Below are 19,972 nucleotides of genomic sequence, written 5' to 3'. Positions count from 1 at the left end.
TGAAGTCTCCCTGGTGCCTCTAAAGTGCAGATAAACTGGGTACTTGTGTGCCAGGTGCAGTCAAGGAGAGTCCTCTAACCAGCATAGAGAGACCAGCCCTGGCTCATTTCTCATTTCTTGTCCCAACAGACTTTCTTTTTTTTCTCTCTCAACTGTGAATGATGAAATCAAACAAGTTTTACTCAACATTTAGATTTATTTTTATTTTTTGGACTGTCAAATGGGAGTGTGAAAAAATAAAATAAAATAAATATGTAGACAATGGTAAAACAATATGCCCAAAGGGCTGTGGAAAGCAATTTCAATTTCAGTTGATTAAGTCGATAAAAAACCAGTAAAGATAACAGTAACTAATATATAGTTATTGTAGGTAACCTTTGTATAAGCGGAATAAACCACTCTGGACTGTCCCGTTATTGGAAAATAATGTACTTTCGGGGGTGGTTAAGCAAAGCCTATGCCCGTCATAAAATATTTTCCAATATTGAATCCAACATAAGAAAAATTGTCCTGGTCAGTTTCTGGGTGGGTGTCCCTTGGTGTTATCTCTGCTCTATCTCGTCCTCCCCAGTGACCCTTCCTCCAGTGGGTCCCTGCCTGTCTCGATGCAGGCCTACATGGGGGGGGGGGGTGGATGGGATGGGAGGGGGATTAAGCGGAAGCCAACTGTTTGTTGATAAATCTCACCTGGGGTGGAGATTATAGCTGGGGTGGAGGGAGGTTTTAGCGGGGATAATCACATCTGGAGGGTGGGAATTAGCTTGTGTTTATATTCTCCAGGGGTTAGAGGTAGTTGGGTGGCTGTGGGGTGCTGGGTGAAGGAGAAGGGAAAGATTACACCGTGACAGGATTAGACTGTGGTGCAGGACCGTATGCACTGCTCAGTGTATTTATGCATGTGTAAACGTTGTCATGAGAGTTTTGGCTGAGAGTCAGGATGTATCATAATTAGAGATTGTCTGGATCCCGGGTTGTTTTGATGAGGTGAGTGAGTCATCAAGTGAGCGAAAGTGACGATTAGAAATAATTCATTTGTTGTTGTCATTCCAGCGGAAAGCACCTGCTCCCAGGACCAGTTTCAGTGCAAGACCACAATGCACTGCATCTCCAAGCTGTGGGTCTGTGACGAAGACCCTGACTGCGCCGACGGTTCTGACGAGGCCGACTGTGGTAAGAGAGAGAGATCCGTATCCTCAGATTCCCCTTGCTGGTTCTGAATGAGCGCGTGCGAAGGGTGATAAAGGGCAGCCGAGCCGAGGAGTCATTTCACTGACAGTAATCATCGGCCGCATGAATCTTCCATAACTGAATCGCGCAAATAAACTGGGAAAAGTCAAGAAGTATTGGACAATGTAGGCTCTGGCCTTTACAAGGCTATTTTATAAATGGAATGATTTATAAATGTCCAAATATCCTTCCTGCCTGAATTTTATTTTTCTCAGGCTGTAAAGCTGGTCTAGGTGCTGTTCAAGGTCACACTATAAAAAAAAAAGTTCTGTCCTTTATGCTCAGGTGCAACAGGCTGATAACCTAATAACCTAATACGGTGGTTCTCAAACTCAGTCCTGGTGTACCACTGTGTATGCTGGTTTTCATTCCAACCAGAATTGCAATCCCAGAATTTTAACAAGATGTTCATTTTTTCTTAATTCGATGCTTTTCATGTTTTGAGGGATTATTTACTCTATTAAACCGCATTATGTCAGAAAGAGCTATGCACATACTGTGAAAAATAAGAGTCCCATATTCACATTTTGCTATATTGCAAACAAATACCTAAATACTGGTAAAAATATTTTACATTATTAAATTGAAGACTGAAATGAATCAACATGCTCCTGATTTAAGTGTATTTTAGCATTTTTTTAGCCCACTAATAATTGATAAGTGTGAGTTACTGGTAAGAGGGAGGGAAGTATTCCTACAATCACCTCCTGCCCCCACCTGGAGTTTAACTAGCACCCATATTGCCTTTTGGGTCTGTGGCAATAGCATATAGGGTGGCCTCTTGAGAGCACCTTAAACAGCCCCATGCTGGCATGACATCGGCAAATCCACCTCACAGGCCCCTCATCTGTGCTCCATGGCAACAGGTGTCACAGTGACCTTGCTGTTACTGCTTCAATCACATGCCCTGTTAGTAACATTCAGAAGGATGTGGGGATGTTAGTATGGAGCTGAAGGTATCCAGCATCTGTTTAGCTCCAGAAAAAAGAAAAATCTGGCTTTTCTCCAGTGATGCTTCAATTTTCTAGTGGTAGAGTAATAATCTATGTGAGGGACTGTGGTTGGCCTTCTGCTTGGGCTAAAGTAAAGTTCTCTTTTTTTGTTCTGAACACCTGTTTTGAGCCTTCAGTTTAAAGTTCAAATTGAGAAGCTGTTCCCAAGCTCAATAAAAACTTTTGTTTTCATCGCTTGCCAATTTCTACTGTAATGGTATTGTGAAGATGAAGGCCCCTTCACTATAAATTTTTTTGATATGTTTTAATATGATATGGGAAGATATCTGTAACACATTACTTCAGTCTACCTTAAACTCCTGGTGGTCTAAATCTGTGATTGATTAAGGTTCGTTGCACACCTGTTGGTGATCACAATTCGTTAAAGACATGTTTGACTATAAAGCCGGTATATGAGGTGCAGGAGGAAGGCCGTTGAGGTGGTTTCTTTGGAAAACATGCACGTTCCCATGTTTTAAAAATAAATGCCTTTTTGTGATACTCCATATATCAGATGGTCTAAAGTGATTTTGTATGGCAAAGTAATAGCCAGCTCTGTCACTGGTATATAAGTCCACCCTTGTTGATGGAATAACCAATAGAACGTCTCCTAAATCACTTATGGCATTGATACATGATTGCAGTGTTGCGGAACACTGTTCATTTACACTGCACCATAAACAAAGTGTTGCTGGCAAACTATGGATTCATGACAGGGACAAATGTACGGTTTATTTTGAAATATTTATTCCAGGTTTGCTTGGGCATCACTATTGCTGCAGTTTTGTTTTGTTTTTGTTTTCTTCTTTTTGTGGAAAAATCAATAGTCCTCAATAGTTGCGGAGGCAACAGTGTAAAAGATATTCCTGGATTTGTACAGAAGCTGTGGAATTTGAAGTTTAGAAGCATCTGAGTGAAATGTGTTGTATAACTAGAGGCGTAATGGCCTAGTAAACTAAAGAAAGGACAGGCTGAGCATTTTTACTGCTCTGCTGAGACAGAACAGCTAGACTACCCTGGGCAAAAGGATTTTTTTTTCTTCAAACGAGGATGCCAAAGCCAGAATACGATTGAGCTTCTTTCAACATGAAAATATTGATTGAGCGGAACTCTGGCCTTAATTTACTGGCAGTGGAACAGTTACTTGCCGGACGCCAGCACCCTGCGTACACCAGATGGGGAGAGATGAATTTTCCGTTCGCATGATTTAGTAGACATTACCTTCCAAATTGAGTTATTTAAAAATATTCATCATTCCATCCTTGCAAACCATTGCTGTCTTTCCTGGCCCTAAATGCAATACAGAAATAGCATAGAACATAGCGGATAAGAATTCAAGGAAATGTCATTTGGTACATTGCAACAGATTATGAAATGAGGCACTGTTGATGAGGAGTGGACCAATAAGTTCCAGTGGGCTCCTCGTTTCAAATCAGGTGCATTTGAGATTTAGTCGGACACAGCACAATCCATTAATTTCAGTTTACATATATAGAACAAACTACATTGTAGTGGATCTGACTACTTGCTCAAGTTTCAAACTTCAGAAAAGCCAGAAACTTATCCTCTCACTATAAATGTACTTGATTCCATTTAAGGTTACTTTGGCTTGGAACCAATACGATTGCTTTTTATCAGCAGTTTTCTTTTAGCCATGAACATATCTCCTGCACACATAGGACCTTATGTGAATTTTCTATTGATACATTTATCGGCTAAAAAGTGACTCTATTTGAATGGGATTCATTTTCTTCATATGGGAAATTCCTGTTCAGGTATATGTGCTGGAGGAAATTAAATTGGAGAGGACCTATTGTATTCATGCAGGGGCTAGGAGACTTCCATAGATTGCTGGCTGAATGCTATTAAAGCTGCATTGATCACAGGCCAGTAATACTTTACAGGCAGCTCTCTTGCCAATAGTTTACCCTGCTGTGTCCATCTGAAAAATGAATTTATTTGGTGGTTTTTGAAACCAAATCCCACTGTCATCATCTGCCCATTACACCGGGGTCTAGTGTATTTTATTTATGGTGCTTTAATTTCTCTTGTGTGGGAACCAGAAGGCACTTGTTGGGTGATTTCAGTGAGGAACTGACAGCATCTATCTTTATTTGAAGAGCGCAATCTCTTCCTTACAGCCATAGGGATTTCAGCATTGTATCCAGGCAACGTGCTTTTGTTCCTCGTCCGTCGCTGATTTATGCATACATCTCCGGGCCTGGAGTCCTGCATCAGAAATGTTGCAATAATTTGTAGCATTTCACTTTGGAAAATGTTTGCTTATTTATTTATTTTCTGGTCCCACAATTTTGGCTCCAAAATTGTGGCACTCGAGGTAGAGCCCTGCTGCCACACTCCAGGTAAGGGCTGCTTTTTCTGAAGTGTGTGCAGTTCTCTGATGCAGTGCCCACAAAACAGAGGCCATTTTCCACACCACAGGGCGCTGAGTACTGCAGCAGAGCTAATCTGAGAGGAGTGTCTCTTCTGGACTCCATCTGATACCCTGTGAATGTCTAGTACATTGTTGGGTGGAGCTGGTGTCTCTGTAACCTGTAAGTAAACCTGTCCACCTTTAAGCTACCCTGGCCCTGCCGGGTTCAATGCATTCATCAGTTTTCAATTGTCCAGGACTTAATCAGCTTGTGACAAAAAAATTTTTTGTGGTGGCCAGGTTACCCTGAGTCTCCCCCTAGCACCCTTCAGATTTCCGATGGTGAAATGAACGTTTTTTGTGGCAATTTAAGGTGTGGGTCATGATGGGGGAGTTTGAGAAAGTATTTGGTCTGGGTGTATGTGTATCTTGATAAGACTTGACATTCGGCCAAATAAAACTTTCATGAAACTTTCAGTCAATTGAAGCATTGCTCATAGTTTTATGTAGGCTGGTCTTTGGTGAGCAATGAAAAATGTTATAGCAGCAACTCATCATTTTATAATATCAAGGTTTATTATAGTTTATCTAGGTGCAATTTTTTAAATGTTAGTGTTTTGCAGTCCTTTTAGCAGTAATATATTAGTTCTACAGGCCATAAATCACCATAAATGGTGGCCTGACATTGTTCCAGTATGGTGCAACCTTGTTTGTTTTCTACACTTGAGCTATGAAGTGGACTTTGCGAAACTGGGTCAAACCATTTTATTTATTTATTGACGAAAATGTGAATTTAAATACATAAATATATATTTAAATATGACCTGCTTGTAACCTGCTTGTTTGATGACTGTCTCATTTAGCCAGACTTGCATATGATTGCTAACATCAGGGTGCATGGTAGCTCATCACCTGTTTGTTCCTAATGTAATTGAAATGGTGATACACACTCCAATTTTGAATGTGGATACACCGAGCCAGGCCATTTATTGCACAGGCGAACGCCTAGGGCTCTGGCTAGGTTAATGGACCCTGGCTAGATTTTTTTTTTTTTTTTTTTGGGAGCCCAAGATCTCGCCTTGGGCCCCACATACTCACAAGCCGGCTAACGGGCTGCTTGGACAGTGAGCTCTGGCCACTACAGATCTGCTCCTTATCTGAGATCGTTATAGTTTATCTTTATCATTGTCTCATTCCAATAATAAAGAAAGAAAAGAAACCTACCAGGGAAACACAGGTTATAATGGCTATATACTGCAATGTATAGGTGCAATTAGATGTTCTTTCTTGTCACCCATGAAGCAAACAAAACATTGCAGCAAAACTATTTGCCTGCAGAGATAATCTTAACACATAAAATTAGTCATATTTTGAGCTCAAACATATAGGGGAGCCATATACTTTCAATTTAACATAATTTTTCAAACACAAAAAATGTTTTATTGAATAGTACCGTTGTTTCTGCAAAACAGGTTTCAAAATGATTGGCATCTCTACAATGAATATTTCGAGAAGCCTCCCCTGGTGAGGATAACAGCTCCGAACCTTTTCCGGTAATGTCTGACAAGGTTGAGGAACATTTTGAATGAATGTTGGACCACTCCTCCTTGCAGAAAATGTCAAGATCCTAGATATTCTTTTAAGTTTGCGCTTGTGGACTGCCCTCTTCAATTCAGACCAAGGGTGTTCAGTAAGGTTCAAGCAAATATTATTTAGGGGCTCTAATCTTTTGAGAAGGAAAAAAAAAAAAAAAATAGATCAAATTCAAATCTGCCATCAGCATTCTGGTTTCAGTACGCTGGTGAGCATTTTATTTTAGCAAAAGTGTTTCTGTTCTTTGAAGTGACATTTAGCACAGCTAGAAATCTAATGTGCCAAAACACAGAAGTCACATATTGTTTTTGGCTGTGTCACTTCAAGAGTTTTCATTAGTGTCAAGAGTGCTTAATGGATATTTTCATTTGTCCCTCATGCATAATACATTCCTGCTGCTGCAGTATAGATTGATCCTAGAAAGACCTGTTGTGTTTCTGTTTTTTCTGTGCTTATAAATATTTGTATTGTGATTCCGCTACATTTTTTTTTCTTTCGCATGGCTTATGCATAAACGTGTTTCAAATAAATTTGTGTGCCTTCAAATGGTAATATTGGTGCTTGAATATAGTTGTTACACAGTAATAGCTTTCAGCAGTGTCTAGCTATTTAGTTGTACTGTGCAGTGCTGGTTAAAAAGCCACTTATGTTTTTTTTCTGTGAATGTTGCTCAATAGAAGGATGCTCTCAAGTAAGTGAAAAAGGTTTAAAAATGTGACTTTCACTCAGAAACATGCCTGTTTTTTAGTTGGAATGGGAGAAACTCAGCCTTAATTGCACACATATATGTTCTAGTGGGGCACAAGGGGATATGATGTATTAATGATCACAAAACAGAATTTTCTATTCATACTTGGCTGATAATTGACCTCTTGTGACTTCTTACAATTGTGTTTGTAGGTCACTGCAAACAATGTACACTGTAAGGACACAGGTTTCACTAATTAGATATGCATTCAAGTGGATGCTTTAAGAATAGGGCAATCCTATTTGAATATGCAAAAATAGAGTCCAGTCTGTTAAGACTTTTCTGTAGTTGAGTAGGCTATATTTTTTCACTAATCCAGGAAACTAAGAAACAGCGCTTTTCAGTTGAATTTGCATACCATGTAAAATATTGGAATCTGTCATTAGGGACCATTTGGAATTATTAACTCTTCTGTTCAGTTTGGGTCAAATTTAATCATTTTAAACATTTTGTGAAAGAAGATTGGCATTTTTGTATTTCATAACCAGTGACTAAACTAGTATCTGCTTCCCGCTTTGTGTTTATATTTGTTGTTCATTATCTGTATTTACTTTGTCTTTTGTTTATATGGTTTCTTTGAATGTCATAAGATAAATATGAAAAACATCGAAACATCAAAAATTATTAATCCACTGTATGAAATGTTTTTAATTATATTTGAATCACTTTTTTTCCCAATAAAATTTTTCACAGATAAGTATGATGCATGCCCAATGCCTTAAGTATAGTGGATTTTAATATAAATCGCATTATGTTAAATGTGATTAATCAAATAAAATAATTCTAACATGGCTTATGATAGTATATATTTGGACTTAACAGCATTCAATAAAGTTGCACAAGGAATCGATGCTGCAAGCTTGGCTTTTTCCTTATTTACATAAATGATTTTGATAGAGCCATTGGAAGCACATTTGTTACATTTGCAGACGATATAACCTTGGAAGTTAAGCTAAGTTTAAATCTTCTCTGATTATTTTAGCTGATTCCAAAGAGAATCCATAAGTGGGTGGAAACCTGGCAAATGAAATTCAGTATCACTAAATGTAAAGTTGTGTGTGGGAAATAACAACTTAAGGCCGGGCAACTTTATGGGCGGAACAAAATTAGAATGTGTTCAATCGGAAAAAGAATTGGGAGTAGCTGTTCATCAAAGCCTTTCAGGGCCTAAGCATTGTGCCGTAATAGGAAAAAATCCATCAAGATGCTTGTTATATAGCAGAAAGTACCGAGTATAAATCAAACAAGGTTACATTGATGTTTACGCCAATACTGGTTCACTCCTACATATATCGGACTACAATAAAACGTTTCCTGCAAGAATATATGTGCAGTTTGCGGCAGTAGCTGATGCATCTCAACCATTTCTTGATCGATTTTTCTAAGAGCAGAAGTCTGAACAAAGTCGTGAAGTGGTTCAACCTCATTGTGCACCCCTGACCTAGCCTTATTCTCACAAACCTCATCTTAAATGAATAATATCATTTGAAAGTAGTTGTCCATTTGGCACAGTTGACAAAACATTAAATTTTTTTTGGATTCCAACATACCATATCCACTGTCTCAAATAAAATAACAATAAATAAAAATCATTATGCGTGCCTTTAATATGTAATTTATTAGTCCTTGGTGAGGAATGTTTCCAGTTCTTTATTTCAATGTTAAGGTGTTTCTGGAATGTTCTCTCTTGACTGTCTAAAAGCCCCTGACCACCATGAGAGAAACGAGGGAGAGCAGTTTGGTATTATTCTGCAGTTCAAGATTTAATTGCAATTCTGTCGATGTTTTGAATTAGTTCTCTAGCAGAGTGCAGGGCTAATTAATAATTCATTATATATTTCTCTGCTCCTCGAACATTTGTGTTAAATGTCTGACAGTGAGATCAGGCTGAATGTATTATATACAATTTGCAAGCCATACAGGTCTGCAGAGTCACCATGATAATGAAAAATGTTTTAATGATAAATAATTAATGATTTCAACAAACTATACAACCTGCCAAGAATTATGATGTCGCCTTTTGAGTAACCCCTGGGTGATATCCTCAGCCTGTGAACACCCTGGAAATGTGGCAGCACGAAATGTGGGCAAAGGTTGAAAATCCAGGTTCAGAAAATACAAGTCCTCCCCAGTATTTTGTTCCAATCGCCTGGATTTGTTAATTAGCTAAATTCTTCAGCCAGGAAGTAGAACTAATTAGTGAACCTCCATGCTTAGTTAATAGATGAAAAAACACACATTGCAGGACATTTGCTTTCTGACCCCTGGACTTTCTACCTCTGAATGTGAGTGATAATGAAAAAGTTTTATTTTATATTTTTTTATTTATTTATCTTGCCTGCACCTTAGAAACAAATTAATTTTTGGAAAAAAAAAAAAAAACTTTTCCAGAGACTTTCCCTTTTGTCATTGAATTGCATTGGGGAGATGGGGGAAATTGCATCCAGGACAGGTGCTTGCACAGATTGAAGAAAAAGATATTGGCATTGCAAATCAGCATGCTTTTTCGCAGATTTATTTATGTATTTCTTTATCTTTTTTTATGTGTAGGCCACATGAGACGGTTGTTTTTTTCCCCCTTTTAGTGTCAAAAACTGGTTTGATACCAAGGAAATCATGATAATGTTGCAGCGATATGACCGAGGCTCATTAATATTCATGCGCCGTCACGCAATTTCTGTTTGTTTGTGTTTGTCTCTAACAAGATGAAAAGACCTGTGGACCTCATGAGTTCCGCTGCAAGAATAATAACTGCATCCCTGACCACTGGAGGTGTGACAGTCAGAGTGACTGTGGAGACCACTCCGATGAGGAGAACTGCAGTGAGTCACTCTCCTCTCCTCTCCTCTCCTCCCACCCCCCGTTGTAAAACTCCTTTTTTATTTCTTCTGTTTATCACTTGAAGTCTAAAACACAGCTGTTAGCCACACACAGGGACAGACTGATATGGGAATTGTAGCCGTCTTATGTTTTATTTATGCATTTGCCTCTTTGCTTTTATGCAAAATGTTAGTGGTTTGGACTCACTTGATTTTTTTTCCTCCCTGTCAGTTAAGCTGTAGAGTGTGGTTCCAGTTTGTGTTTGACCCATACGCATGCGTGTGTCTGTGTGTGTGTTGTGTGTTTGTGTGTGCCTTTGTGTGCAAGTCTGTGTGAGTATGCGTGTGTGCAAGCAGGTGTGCATGCATGTGTATGCATGTGTGCGTGTCTTTGTGTGTGTGTGTGTGTCTGTATATTTATGCATGTGTGTGTGCATGCGCATGTGTGTGCGCTCATGCTTGTGTGGGCTTGTGTGTATGTGGGCATGCGTATGTGTGTCTTTGTATGTGTGTGAGTGTGTGTGACATCAGGCATAAAATGAAAATCTGAGGATATTGTAGAATGCCTACAACCCTAAACCATTCCCTGCTGCCCCCCTTAACCCTAACCCCCCATATTACATCCACCAATTCCCCCACTGCACGCAGCCAAATCGACCCCACATAAACGCATGCCCCCATTCACCTACAGCAGTCCACCCTTGGCTCCTACCCTCCAGAGTGTGCAAACACTTTGAAATTAAAGCCCTGCTTTGATACCCATCTCTGCAGTTATCCCTCCACCCCCCCATCCCCCCACAGCCCTTCCCACCAGATTTCTATGTAATTTACTCAGGCATGGCACTCCGTTTATACGAGCCAAACCTTCTGCACGGTCCACGTACCCCATCGCATGTAAATAGACTCCTTCTCGCTCCATTGCTTTAGCCTCTTGGAAATCAGGTGTACAATAAGTGGGAAACTATGGCAATAACAGGAATTCCAATCGTACAGAGATTTCCTTTTTTCCCCCCGCGTCTTCTGTTCGCTCTTTGAGAAAAGTGCTGGGGACTATCTGAAAGGTCAACAAAAAACGAGCCAATAGACTCCTTTGATTGATGGCCGTTTAATAGAGTTTGGGGTAAATAGTGGCTTCTTTTATGGAGTCACATGTGGAATGTGATCCCCAGATTCAGTCTATTCACAGCGTGCTTCGTTTACTCTATAAAGGGGTTTAATTGGGTGTTTCATTTTCTCCACTTTATTCCCTTTGGTTTATAGCCAGCTCTCATAATGCTGTTTTTGTGTAACACTTGCTTAAATTCCATTTCCAAAATTGAAATCAAATCATATAGTGGTTAACTGGAATCCAAGCCATATTGAGCACATCATTAAAACTTTTATTAGTTTCTGCTGGCTATTTTTTTTTTTTTACTGCAAATGAATGTTGCAGAATATTGATCATTGGTTTGCTTTTTTAACTTCGCTTGAAGAAGAATATTCTGCACCTCCGCTGAAAAATACTGGACGCTCTTGGCAGGAGATGGATTTGCAGGCTCTCCATCACTTCGGTCTATTCAATTCCATTCACTAAAGTGTAAAGATTTATCACAGGACGTAAAACAGTGCCGTATGTCTAGCCTTCATTTCCTCTTTCGGGTAGTCGAGGTGTGTGGAGATATCCCCAGTATCACCGCCCTCCATCGGCGGTGAAAAATGTCGGCCGGCTCTTCGGAGCACAACTCCCAAACTGCGCAATTATCCTCATAAAGCGTTGAGGTTGAGACGACGTCCTGGCATCGTCGTCTTATTAATTATTGGGTCGTTACTGCGCCGCGCGTTCTTTCATCTCGGTCAGGCATTCGTTATAAATCTCCCCATCTTCCCCTGTAATTACGCCGGTTCGTCATCCGGACGCGTGCCCTTTTCGTACCGCGGCGCTCCGTCAGGAGGAAGAGGAACTCCGCCGAAGGTCTCGTCTTATCCCCAGAAGCGGAGGGAACTCAATCCCTCTCTGCGGCTTTGTTCCACTTGATTTGATACGGATCGCAGTCGGGAGAAGAGTCGTCGACTCGCGGATAGCGGTCGCTGATGGCGGCGGAGAACGCAGATAAGATCATCCACGCATGGATAAACAGTCAGGATGACTCCCTTTCTGCGGGGAGTTAAAGCGTCTTGATCGTCAACGGACAAATGGTTTAATCATGCCGTTAGCTTTATTTGGATTTTATGTGTAAGTGTGTGTGTGTGTATGTGTGTGCTTGTATATTACCACCTGTGCTTATAAGTGTGGAAATGTGTGGGCTTACACAGCCATGTACAGCTATGTCTACTAAGTCTATGCTTACGCACACGTGCGTACACGTCCAACGGTCGTGCCCATTCAGAATGACCAGACCATTTCACCACTGTGTCCCCGGCTAATCTCTGAAAATGGCCTGCCCCACTGCCGTTACCCAACGACGATGCTGTTTCAACCACAGTAGCCAGGAAGCCAGCCACTCGGAAGGGTAGGGAGGGGGATGTATTGAGCAGGCGAGCCCTCAGACGGGGGATGTGGTGGGGGTGGAATGAGACCATTCCGCCATCAGCCAGGGGGCCTATGCAGCTCAGCTAGTCAAACCCTAACTAATGAGAAGACCCTGCCGACAGCCCAGGACCCCTGCCGCACAACCCCACCCTGTGTTTTAAAGCACTTTGCAGGGCGTACAGGCGCACTAGTCCTCTGCTAAGTGCCAGGTCCTCTGCGCCGGTTGCTAGGGAGAAACTCTTTGATATCGGAAGGACCTGAAATGTAGATTTTCAGCCGGTGAAAGTTAAGTGAGCCAGGTGATCAAACGAAATTATGAATCCTTTGCTTGTGAGGGATAAAATGGATGTGCATCGGCCGCTCTTGCCCTGTCGCTGTATGCAGTGTCTCTGCGGGAGAGGGGGGGGAGGAGTGAAGGAACTGCATTTATGTAGCACTTTCTAAGAGCACTTAGATGGTGGATTGGGGGCATCACCAATATGTAAGGTTTTAAAAAGGCAGGTTTTAAAATGCCAGGTGAAGGCCGATTGAGTGCAGCAGGCACCTGTAGCACTGCCTGATTGCAAGTCCAAGGAGACCCCCCTCTGCACCACCCCCCGCCCCACCAATCCCACTGTGTGTCTGTTTCTCCCCGAAACTTAGAGCCAGTGACCTGCAACTCCAAGGATTTCGTCTGCGCCAACGGGGAGTGCATCTCCGCCAGATTCCGCTGCGACGGCGACTACGACTGCGTCGACAACTCGGACGAGGTCAGTGAACCGCGACTGTCCGACTGGACTCAGAAACATGCGAGTATAGCATCTTCATCATCCTTCATGAGTTCTGATCGTTGTCGCTGAGATCTATGTTGTATGATTATGATAATATATACTGTATGTGTCATGTCTCTACTATGAATGCTTTTAGCGGTGTCCTGAGAGACTTGGAAATGCATGCAGCAAAATGCTTTCAGGTTTGTCTGTGACAGGTAAAAAAAAAAAATAGTGTTGAAGTGTCTGTAATATTCCTTTAAACTTTGCATTATTATTGTATTGATGCATTTACTGTTAGATTGTGCAAGTCTAGCGAAATAGCTAAGAAATATCAGACTTTCCAGTAAACACAATTCCGATATGCACAATAAAATACCTAATTGGAGGGAAAAAGCCATGAAATGACCAATTTGTTCTGCATTGTCATTTGTTACTGTGGCTATAATTATCTGTCATGCCTATGAATAATCTCTGATTCGGAAATATCCTAATAGCTCCACCCTTCCCTCCTCCTTTGTGCTATTTTTTTGCGTTGTTATTGTATTGTAATTTTGTTATTTAAATTCAGTGCCTGCTCAATTATTCAAGTGCTGCCCAGCAGAGAACGCTTGCACAAAGACCGAGCGCGCGTGTGCCACATGCCGCGTTTCTCGAAATCGTTCCATTTCCTGCGGTCGCGCTCTCCACTTGTCACTTTGGTGGTCACAGTTAACCTTGTTGATGTCCAAGTAAGGGAGAATTAAACACTTGCTGCCCTGTGCTGAGTAAACATGGGAGGGAAAATGTGCCGCTGGCAACGTGGTATTAAGCCAGCGCTGATGAATGTCCTCCATAAAGAGTAACTTGTTATTTTAAAGTTACATGTTAAATTAAAATATCCGGTACCATTGCCGGCGTTTGGTGCTGTGCTTGCCAACAGTTAGGCGGGTTGTAAAGGCATGATTTCTCAACGTTATTAAATGAGTTTCATTACAGATACGAGGGGAAAGTTATGGAATGTGGTGTAAGAGCGGGGGGTTAAATGCTGGCTTTATGTTTTCTGGGAACTTCTGCAGAAAGACTGTGAAACGCGATGCTCTGAGGACCAGTTCCAGTGCCTGAACAACCTGTGCATCTCGGTGAAGTGGCTCTGTGACGGACAGGAAGACTGCAAAACGGGGGAGGACGAGAGCAGCTGCCAGGCGACAGGCACTGAAGGTAGGCCCAGGGGCTTTCACAATCGGCCAGATCTGAAAGTTGAACCAGGGGCTTTCACAATCGGCAGATCTGTAAGTAGGAACAGGGGCTTTCACAATCGTCCAGATCCAAAATCAGGAACAGGCGCTTTCACAGTGGGACAGATCTGAATATAGGACCAGGGGCTTTCATAGTGGGCCAGATCTGATAGTAGGACCAGGGGCTTTCACAGTGGGACAGATCTGAATATAGGACCAGGAGCTTTCACAGTGGATCAGATCTGATAGTAGGACCAGGGGCTTTCACAGTGGGACAGATCTGAATATAGGACCAGGGGCTTTCACAGTGGATCAGAACTGAAAGCAGCACCAGGGGCTTTCACAGTAGGGCATTTTTATGGTAATGAAGTGATGATGTTCACATTAGGCATGTAGGATGCTAAATGTTGCAATTGCATGTAAAACTTAAGATCTCATTTTGACAGCACAAACTAACACAACTATGTCAAAAATAACAAAGATAGTCAGTGTAATCCTGACATTGTCGAGATTCTGAGTGTCATCATACTCCTGAAAAGCAGGTTAATACCTCAAAGGTGGAAGCTTCAGAAGTGGCATATGTACAACATAAAGTAGCAAGTGAGAGGTTATTTATCATGTGCGCCTTTGAATGGGCTTCCAAACGTTAAGGAAATGGCCTTGATATCTGCAAACCTAACCAAGAATACAAGTGCCAACCAGCAGACACACACATGTGCACATACACACACACACATATGCAAACAGACACAGACACACAGAAATGCACACAGGCATGCACACACACACACGCACACACATGCACGCATATGCATACACACACACACACACACACACACACACACACCTTGATGTTTCTGTTTTCCGTGGGAATTGAATCCCACACAGTATGAGTCTGTTTTAATGACAAATCCTTGTACTCGCTAAGCACATCAGACCCGTCCAGGCAGTTTTTCTGAAGGACATAATGAGAGTGTGTGTGGTGTGGCGGTTAAGGCGATGGGCATATCTGCAGAGATTCCCTGAGCATAAATACTTCTCGGCTCTTTGCTCAGCTAGCAGTCCTCATGGACGTACAGTAATGCACATGTTCTCTCTCAGAAACAGCACTAATTGGCTGTGTGCCTTTTAAACTGCAGCAAGCCAAGGGCTAAGAGACCAAGAGGAATTTATAATTTTAATAGGGAGGCGTGCAAAAACATTGGATAAAAGCTACTTAGCTTCATTTCATGGCCAAACAAAACTGCGCTGTCAAAGGCCAAGTCAGGACTGAAAACCATCTGCCAGAGGATTTAAAGCAAAGCTGACAATACAATGTTTTAATGGAAAAATAGTGGGGGCTGGAGATGTTAATTATACAGGCTTGAAATGTATGGCTCTGGCTAATGAGGCTATTAAAAGGAGACGGTTACAGGAGCAAGATGACTTCATCGGTTGAAATGTAAATCTGTCTTTACGGTTTGTCTACATCACGTAGCCGATGGACAGAATGGTGCTTTCCCCTTTGTCTCTAAAGCGCATAATTGTGCTAGTTGGGGGTCAACCGTGGGTTGTTCTGTGCATGAATCGAGAACAGAGATATGATTTCCTCTGTGATTTGTCAACCTTAAAAGGGTTTGTAAAGCAGAAGAAAATCAATACTGCCATGAAGGAATAGCACTGGAGGATATGCCGTAATGATAATTACCAGCTATCTTCTGAGCGCGATAGCATTCTTTGTCATAGTGCAGCTTGGCGGCTTTCTTTTCATCATTTTTACTTTAATAATACCTGATGTGGTAATGAACCTCCATGTTGGCCTTGCTAATGATTCCCTGTCATATCAATGCCAATGATAGGTGTGGTGATGTTTTTCTTTTCCCAAAAGCATTTCATGTGGCCTGTGAAGTTTGGAGGTTCTCTATCGTATCAGATATGATGAAAAAGTAAGCCAATGCTTACTTGGTGGTGATCGATTGGTAGTGATTGTCATTGCACTAAAAAATATTATGTTACTGCTTTAATGGGGCTGCCCATTTCCTCCTAAAAGGGGAGTTCCTGCCCCAAGCAGGTGCCTAATTGGTCAATTAATGAGTTTATTGCAGGGTCACAAGAGAAAGGGGACAGGCACTTAATTATGCCTTGGTTGACCAGAAAAAGTTAATGGTGAACGTGACTCAGCAGAGGGTCAGTCCCATGGTCAGGAAGCCAGAGGCCACAGACGTTCCTGTGTGTAATTACATCATTACACAACTTTATTCACTTTATACAACTTTATGTTGGGGCACTCAGCCACTTACAGTGTTTAGCACTAACAGTAATTCTTTATGTGATTCAGGGTGCTCAGTGTAATGCTTTTTATGCCTACATGGCTGTATATATTTTTTTGAACTGCTGGGGATTTGCGGGTGGCAATTTCTAACAGAAAAAACAAAAGCCCTAAGGAAAAATATGAAAACTGGCAGGGAAGATTTATTTGGACACGCACGCACACACACGCACACACACATGCGCACTCACGCACACACACACACACACACACACACACACACACACATGCACAAAATACTGTATTCTTTAAGGAAGAGTTTTCCTCCCTCTGGACATATCCTGACTTCCACTCATCATATTGAAGCTGGACAGTTTTTCAATATACACCCAGTGTCAGAAAATGTCTCTGCTCTGGAATATATTGGCTGGAAGGTTTTATAAATAGGTAACAGCTGGTGTTGTAACAGACAATGTCTGATTGAAATCTGCAGTTGGGTCTATGTTTTTCACCCTTATCACAAGCACAAGGAGGAAAAACATGTCACATGCTCTTTAATTAAATAAGTGATACATCGAGTGGCCCTAATGTAATGACTTAAGATAATGATGTAATTTTCATTGTCTGAGAGGAAGAATTTTGTCCTTTTCAGTTCAGAATTGTGTAGGAGGCTACGTAGCCATCGCCAACGGATAGTCCTCTGCTACATTATTTCCATGTCAGTAAATTAATTTTCCATGTCAGTAGATTAGTTGATCATAATCAACTTCTATTTTCAGTTTATCACAGCATTTGAAAGTAATTATATGGAAGGGTATTGCTCCTAATTTTTTAGAGGAAAATTCCAACCAACAATGTTACTATTATGTTCATCTAGCTACTGTATGTTGGCTAACTTTGTGTTCTGAAAACTAACAGATATAAGATCCCCCCCCCCCCCCCCCCCCCCCCCCCCCCCCCCCCCCCCCCCCCCCCCCCCCCCCCCCCCCCCCCCCCCCCCCCCCCCCCCCCCCTCCGAAACTCCCATAGCAACATTCAGCCAGCTGAGAGGTACCGGTGGTATTGTCCCTGCACTGGAGGTAGTTCTGCTGTGGTTTTTGAACCCAAGCTCTCGCAGGCCACTCTGCACAGTAAGAGAACTGATCAGCCCACTGAGCTTAATACCAAAGCACTCAGCCAAGAGCACTAAACACGCTCATTAATTTATTTTCCAGGGGTGACTATTCCGTGCCAAACTTTTGCATGCTACCTTGTACCTGTTTATTAAAACGTTTGCGACTCTTTAAATGAAAATGTGTTCGGTGATGGCAAGAGACCTTTGGAGTGGCGAAATTGAAGCAGAAGGGCAAAAGATTTATCTGAAAGTCTCCAAAGTGGTGTTAGCCACAGGAGCCTGGCAGTTGTTCACTGTCTATTAAGAGGGAACACAGTTCAGGCAAGGCCCCTGACTGTGGTTTCCCTCTCCGTTTCTCTCCCTGAATATTTTATCAGCTCTGCGTTAAGTGCTGACAACCTGGGCACAGTGGTATCAGGAACTGCAGTGTGACTCATTCAGATCAGAGGCCTGTGCTTCACATTTAAAAACCTTACTGCCGTTTTTTGTTACTTGAAAGTAGATTTGACAGAAAGCTATTTTTTTTTTTTTTTTTTTAAGTGAACCTAATGTCCCTTTGCAACACCCAAATTAAAACTCTACCTAGTGGAAATGACAGTACATAAACCATTAAGAATTTTGAGCATAAATAATACAATACAGATTAGATAGTACTGTCATACAGATTCTGAATTTCACCAATTTCATTAAAGTTTGTCTAAAGGAGGCAACACCCTACACAAAATATGCAGCATGAATATTTCTCTTTAATTTTGATTAACAATTAAAGGAAAGGACTTTTTCTTCGGAAACACATTTTACTGAGCTCAGAGATCACTAAAGCTAACTCGTCAAACTGAATTAGTAATGAATCGGTGAAATGTTGATTGAATATAAGCTCCTAGAGATGCCGTGAGTTTTAATTTTTCTCATGAACTCTCAGTAGATTTGCACTTGGAAATTATTTCCATTCAGTTGCCACCAATCACTGTGAATTGAATGGATTGAATCCTACCCATTCAATTCACACCAGCCCTAACCATTCAATTCACATCAATGAATTGGCTCCTGTTCGTTAAATTCAAATCCACCAATCAATTAATTAAATCAGTTGAAATTCCACAGACCAGTAAGACGAAGATGAACTTGCAACCATTGGGACAGATTATTGAGCCATAGCACAGCGGGTGTGAGGTTACGTACTGCTCCATAGTGATGCCCTACAAGTATCTCAGGATGATTTCACACTTAGTGACTCTCCTGGACTAGAGAGTGTGTAGATGAACCACATTCCCTGCCAACTGGTAGAAAATGACCTAGCCTGCCCTGTAAGAGAGAGCTCATTGTGGTATAAGTCCTCTTTTCATGCTGTGATTGTGGGCACCCACTGACTTTGGCATGTGCTGTTGCCCTGAGCAGGTTTTATAGCACATGGACACTCTCATATCAAGAATTTCTCTGTATCAAAATTGTTCTTAAAAATGAGCCATAATGGTTTTGCTTACATTTATTTTTACCACATGTAAGCTTCTTGATGCCTTCATGAATTGGTTGCTTTATAATAATAGGGAAATTCATTTTCATAATTGCAGTTATGTTCAGTAACTGATTGCCATTTAACACGAAAACCATGCACAGTTACATAATTTTTCTAATCACATAAATATGGTTGATTTTGAAGTTGGTTATCCGTGCTGTTTGACTTTATGATTTGAATAGAAATCTATTAACTATAAGTCAAAACATTATTTTTATTCTTTATTTATAGGTATAAAAGTGTATTGCTTGCATTATTCAATGTATAACAACACTGTATTTTTAGTATTTTGACCAGTGTTCAGTTGTCATTTGTAAATAAATGTTCTGAATAACAATATCCTTTGTTTGGAATTAAAATCAAATGTGGTCAATAGTTTGTGAAAGAATATCAGAAGTTAGATTTAATCCAGACACATACCATGGACTATGCAACTGAAAATTGTATGTGTTTTTTTTGTTTGTTTGTTTGTTTTTTTTTAACTGTGCTCATCATGTTCAGATCTCAGTGTGATAGGTATGGGACACAGCCATTTTGTTTTGCTATTGTTTTTGAATTCACAGTGACTCCATCCTGCTCCCTAAGTGAATACAGCTGTGACAGTGGAGGCTGTGTGTCAGCTACTCTCAGGTGTGATGGAAACCAAGATTGCTCCGACGGATCTGACGAGGTAAGTGCTGGACTTTTCTTTTTCTTTTTTTGTCTTTCTGGTTCTTTTTTTTCTTTCTTTTTTTCTCTCAGTTTTGGCCGCATTATATTTTGTAGACCTATCCAATCACAGCACCATCCTCCATCACTTCTGGTGATCCCAGACTAGTGCGCTCAAGACCATGTGCCTTTTCACTCTGTAGTCAGTCCACCAGCTA

General features: G+C 41.2%; 1 protein-coding gene across 4 annotated transcripts in view; it reads left to right on the top strand.

Moving 5' to 3' along the window:
* LOC118223692 (low-density lipoprotein receptor-related protein 1B-like) overlaps window positions 1-19,972 on the top strand; it is a 400,652-nt gene that overhangs the window by 337,163 nt on the left and 43,517 nt on the right. For all 4 annotated transcript variants that reach the window (XR_004764484.1, XM_035410580.1, XM_035410579.1 and 1 more), the window contains 5 exons: window positions 1,051-1,170; window positions 9,640-9,756; window positions 12,905-13,011; window positions 14,070-14,211; window positions 19,670-19,776. Coding sequence is in view for 3 of the 4 variants with exons in the window: in XM_035410580.1 (XP_035266471.1) it covers window positions 1,051-1,170; window positions 9,640-9,756; window positions 12,905-13,011; window positions 14,070-14,211; window positions 19,670-19,776 (593 nt within the window). In the remaining variant the exon portion in view is untranslated. The remainder of the gene's footprint in view (window positions 1-1,050; window positions 1,171-9,639; window positions 9,757-12,904; window positions 13,012-14,069; window positions 14,212-19,669; window positions 19,777-19,972) is intronic.

This window comes from Anguilla anguilla, chromosome 3 (assembly GCF_013347855.1).
Source record: "Anguilla anguilla isolate fAngAng1 chromosome 3, fAngAng1.pri, whole genome shotgun sequence".
NCBI lineage: Eukaryota > Metazoa > Chordata > Actinopteri > Anguilliformes > Anguillidae > Anguilla > Anguilla anguilla.
This window is presented reverse-complemented; position numbering and strand designations above follow the sequence as displayed.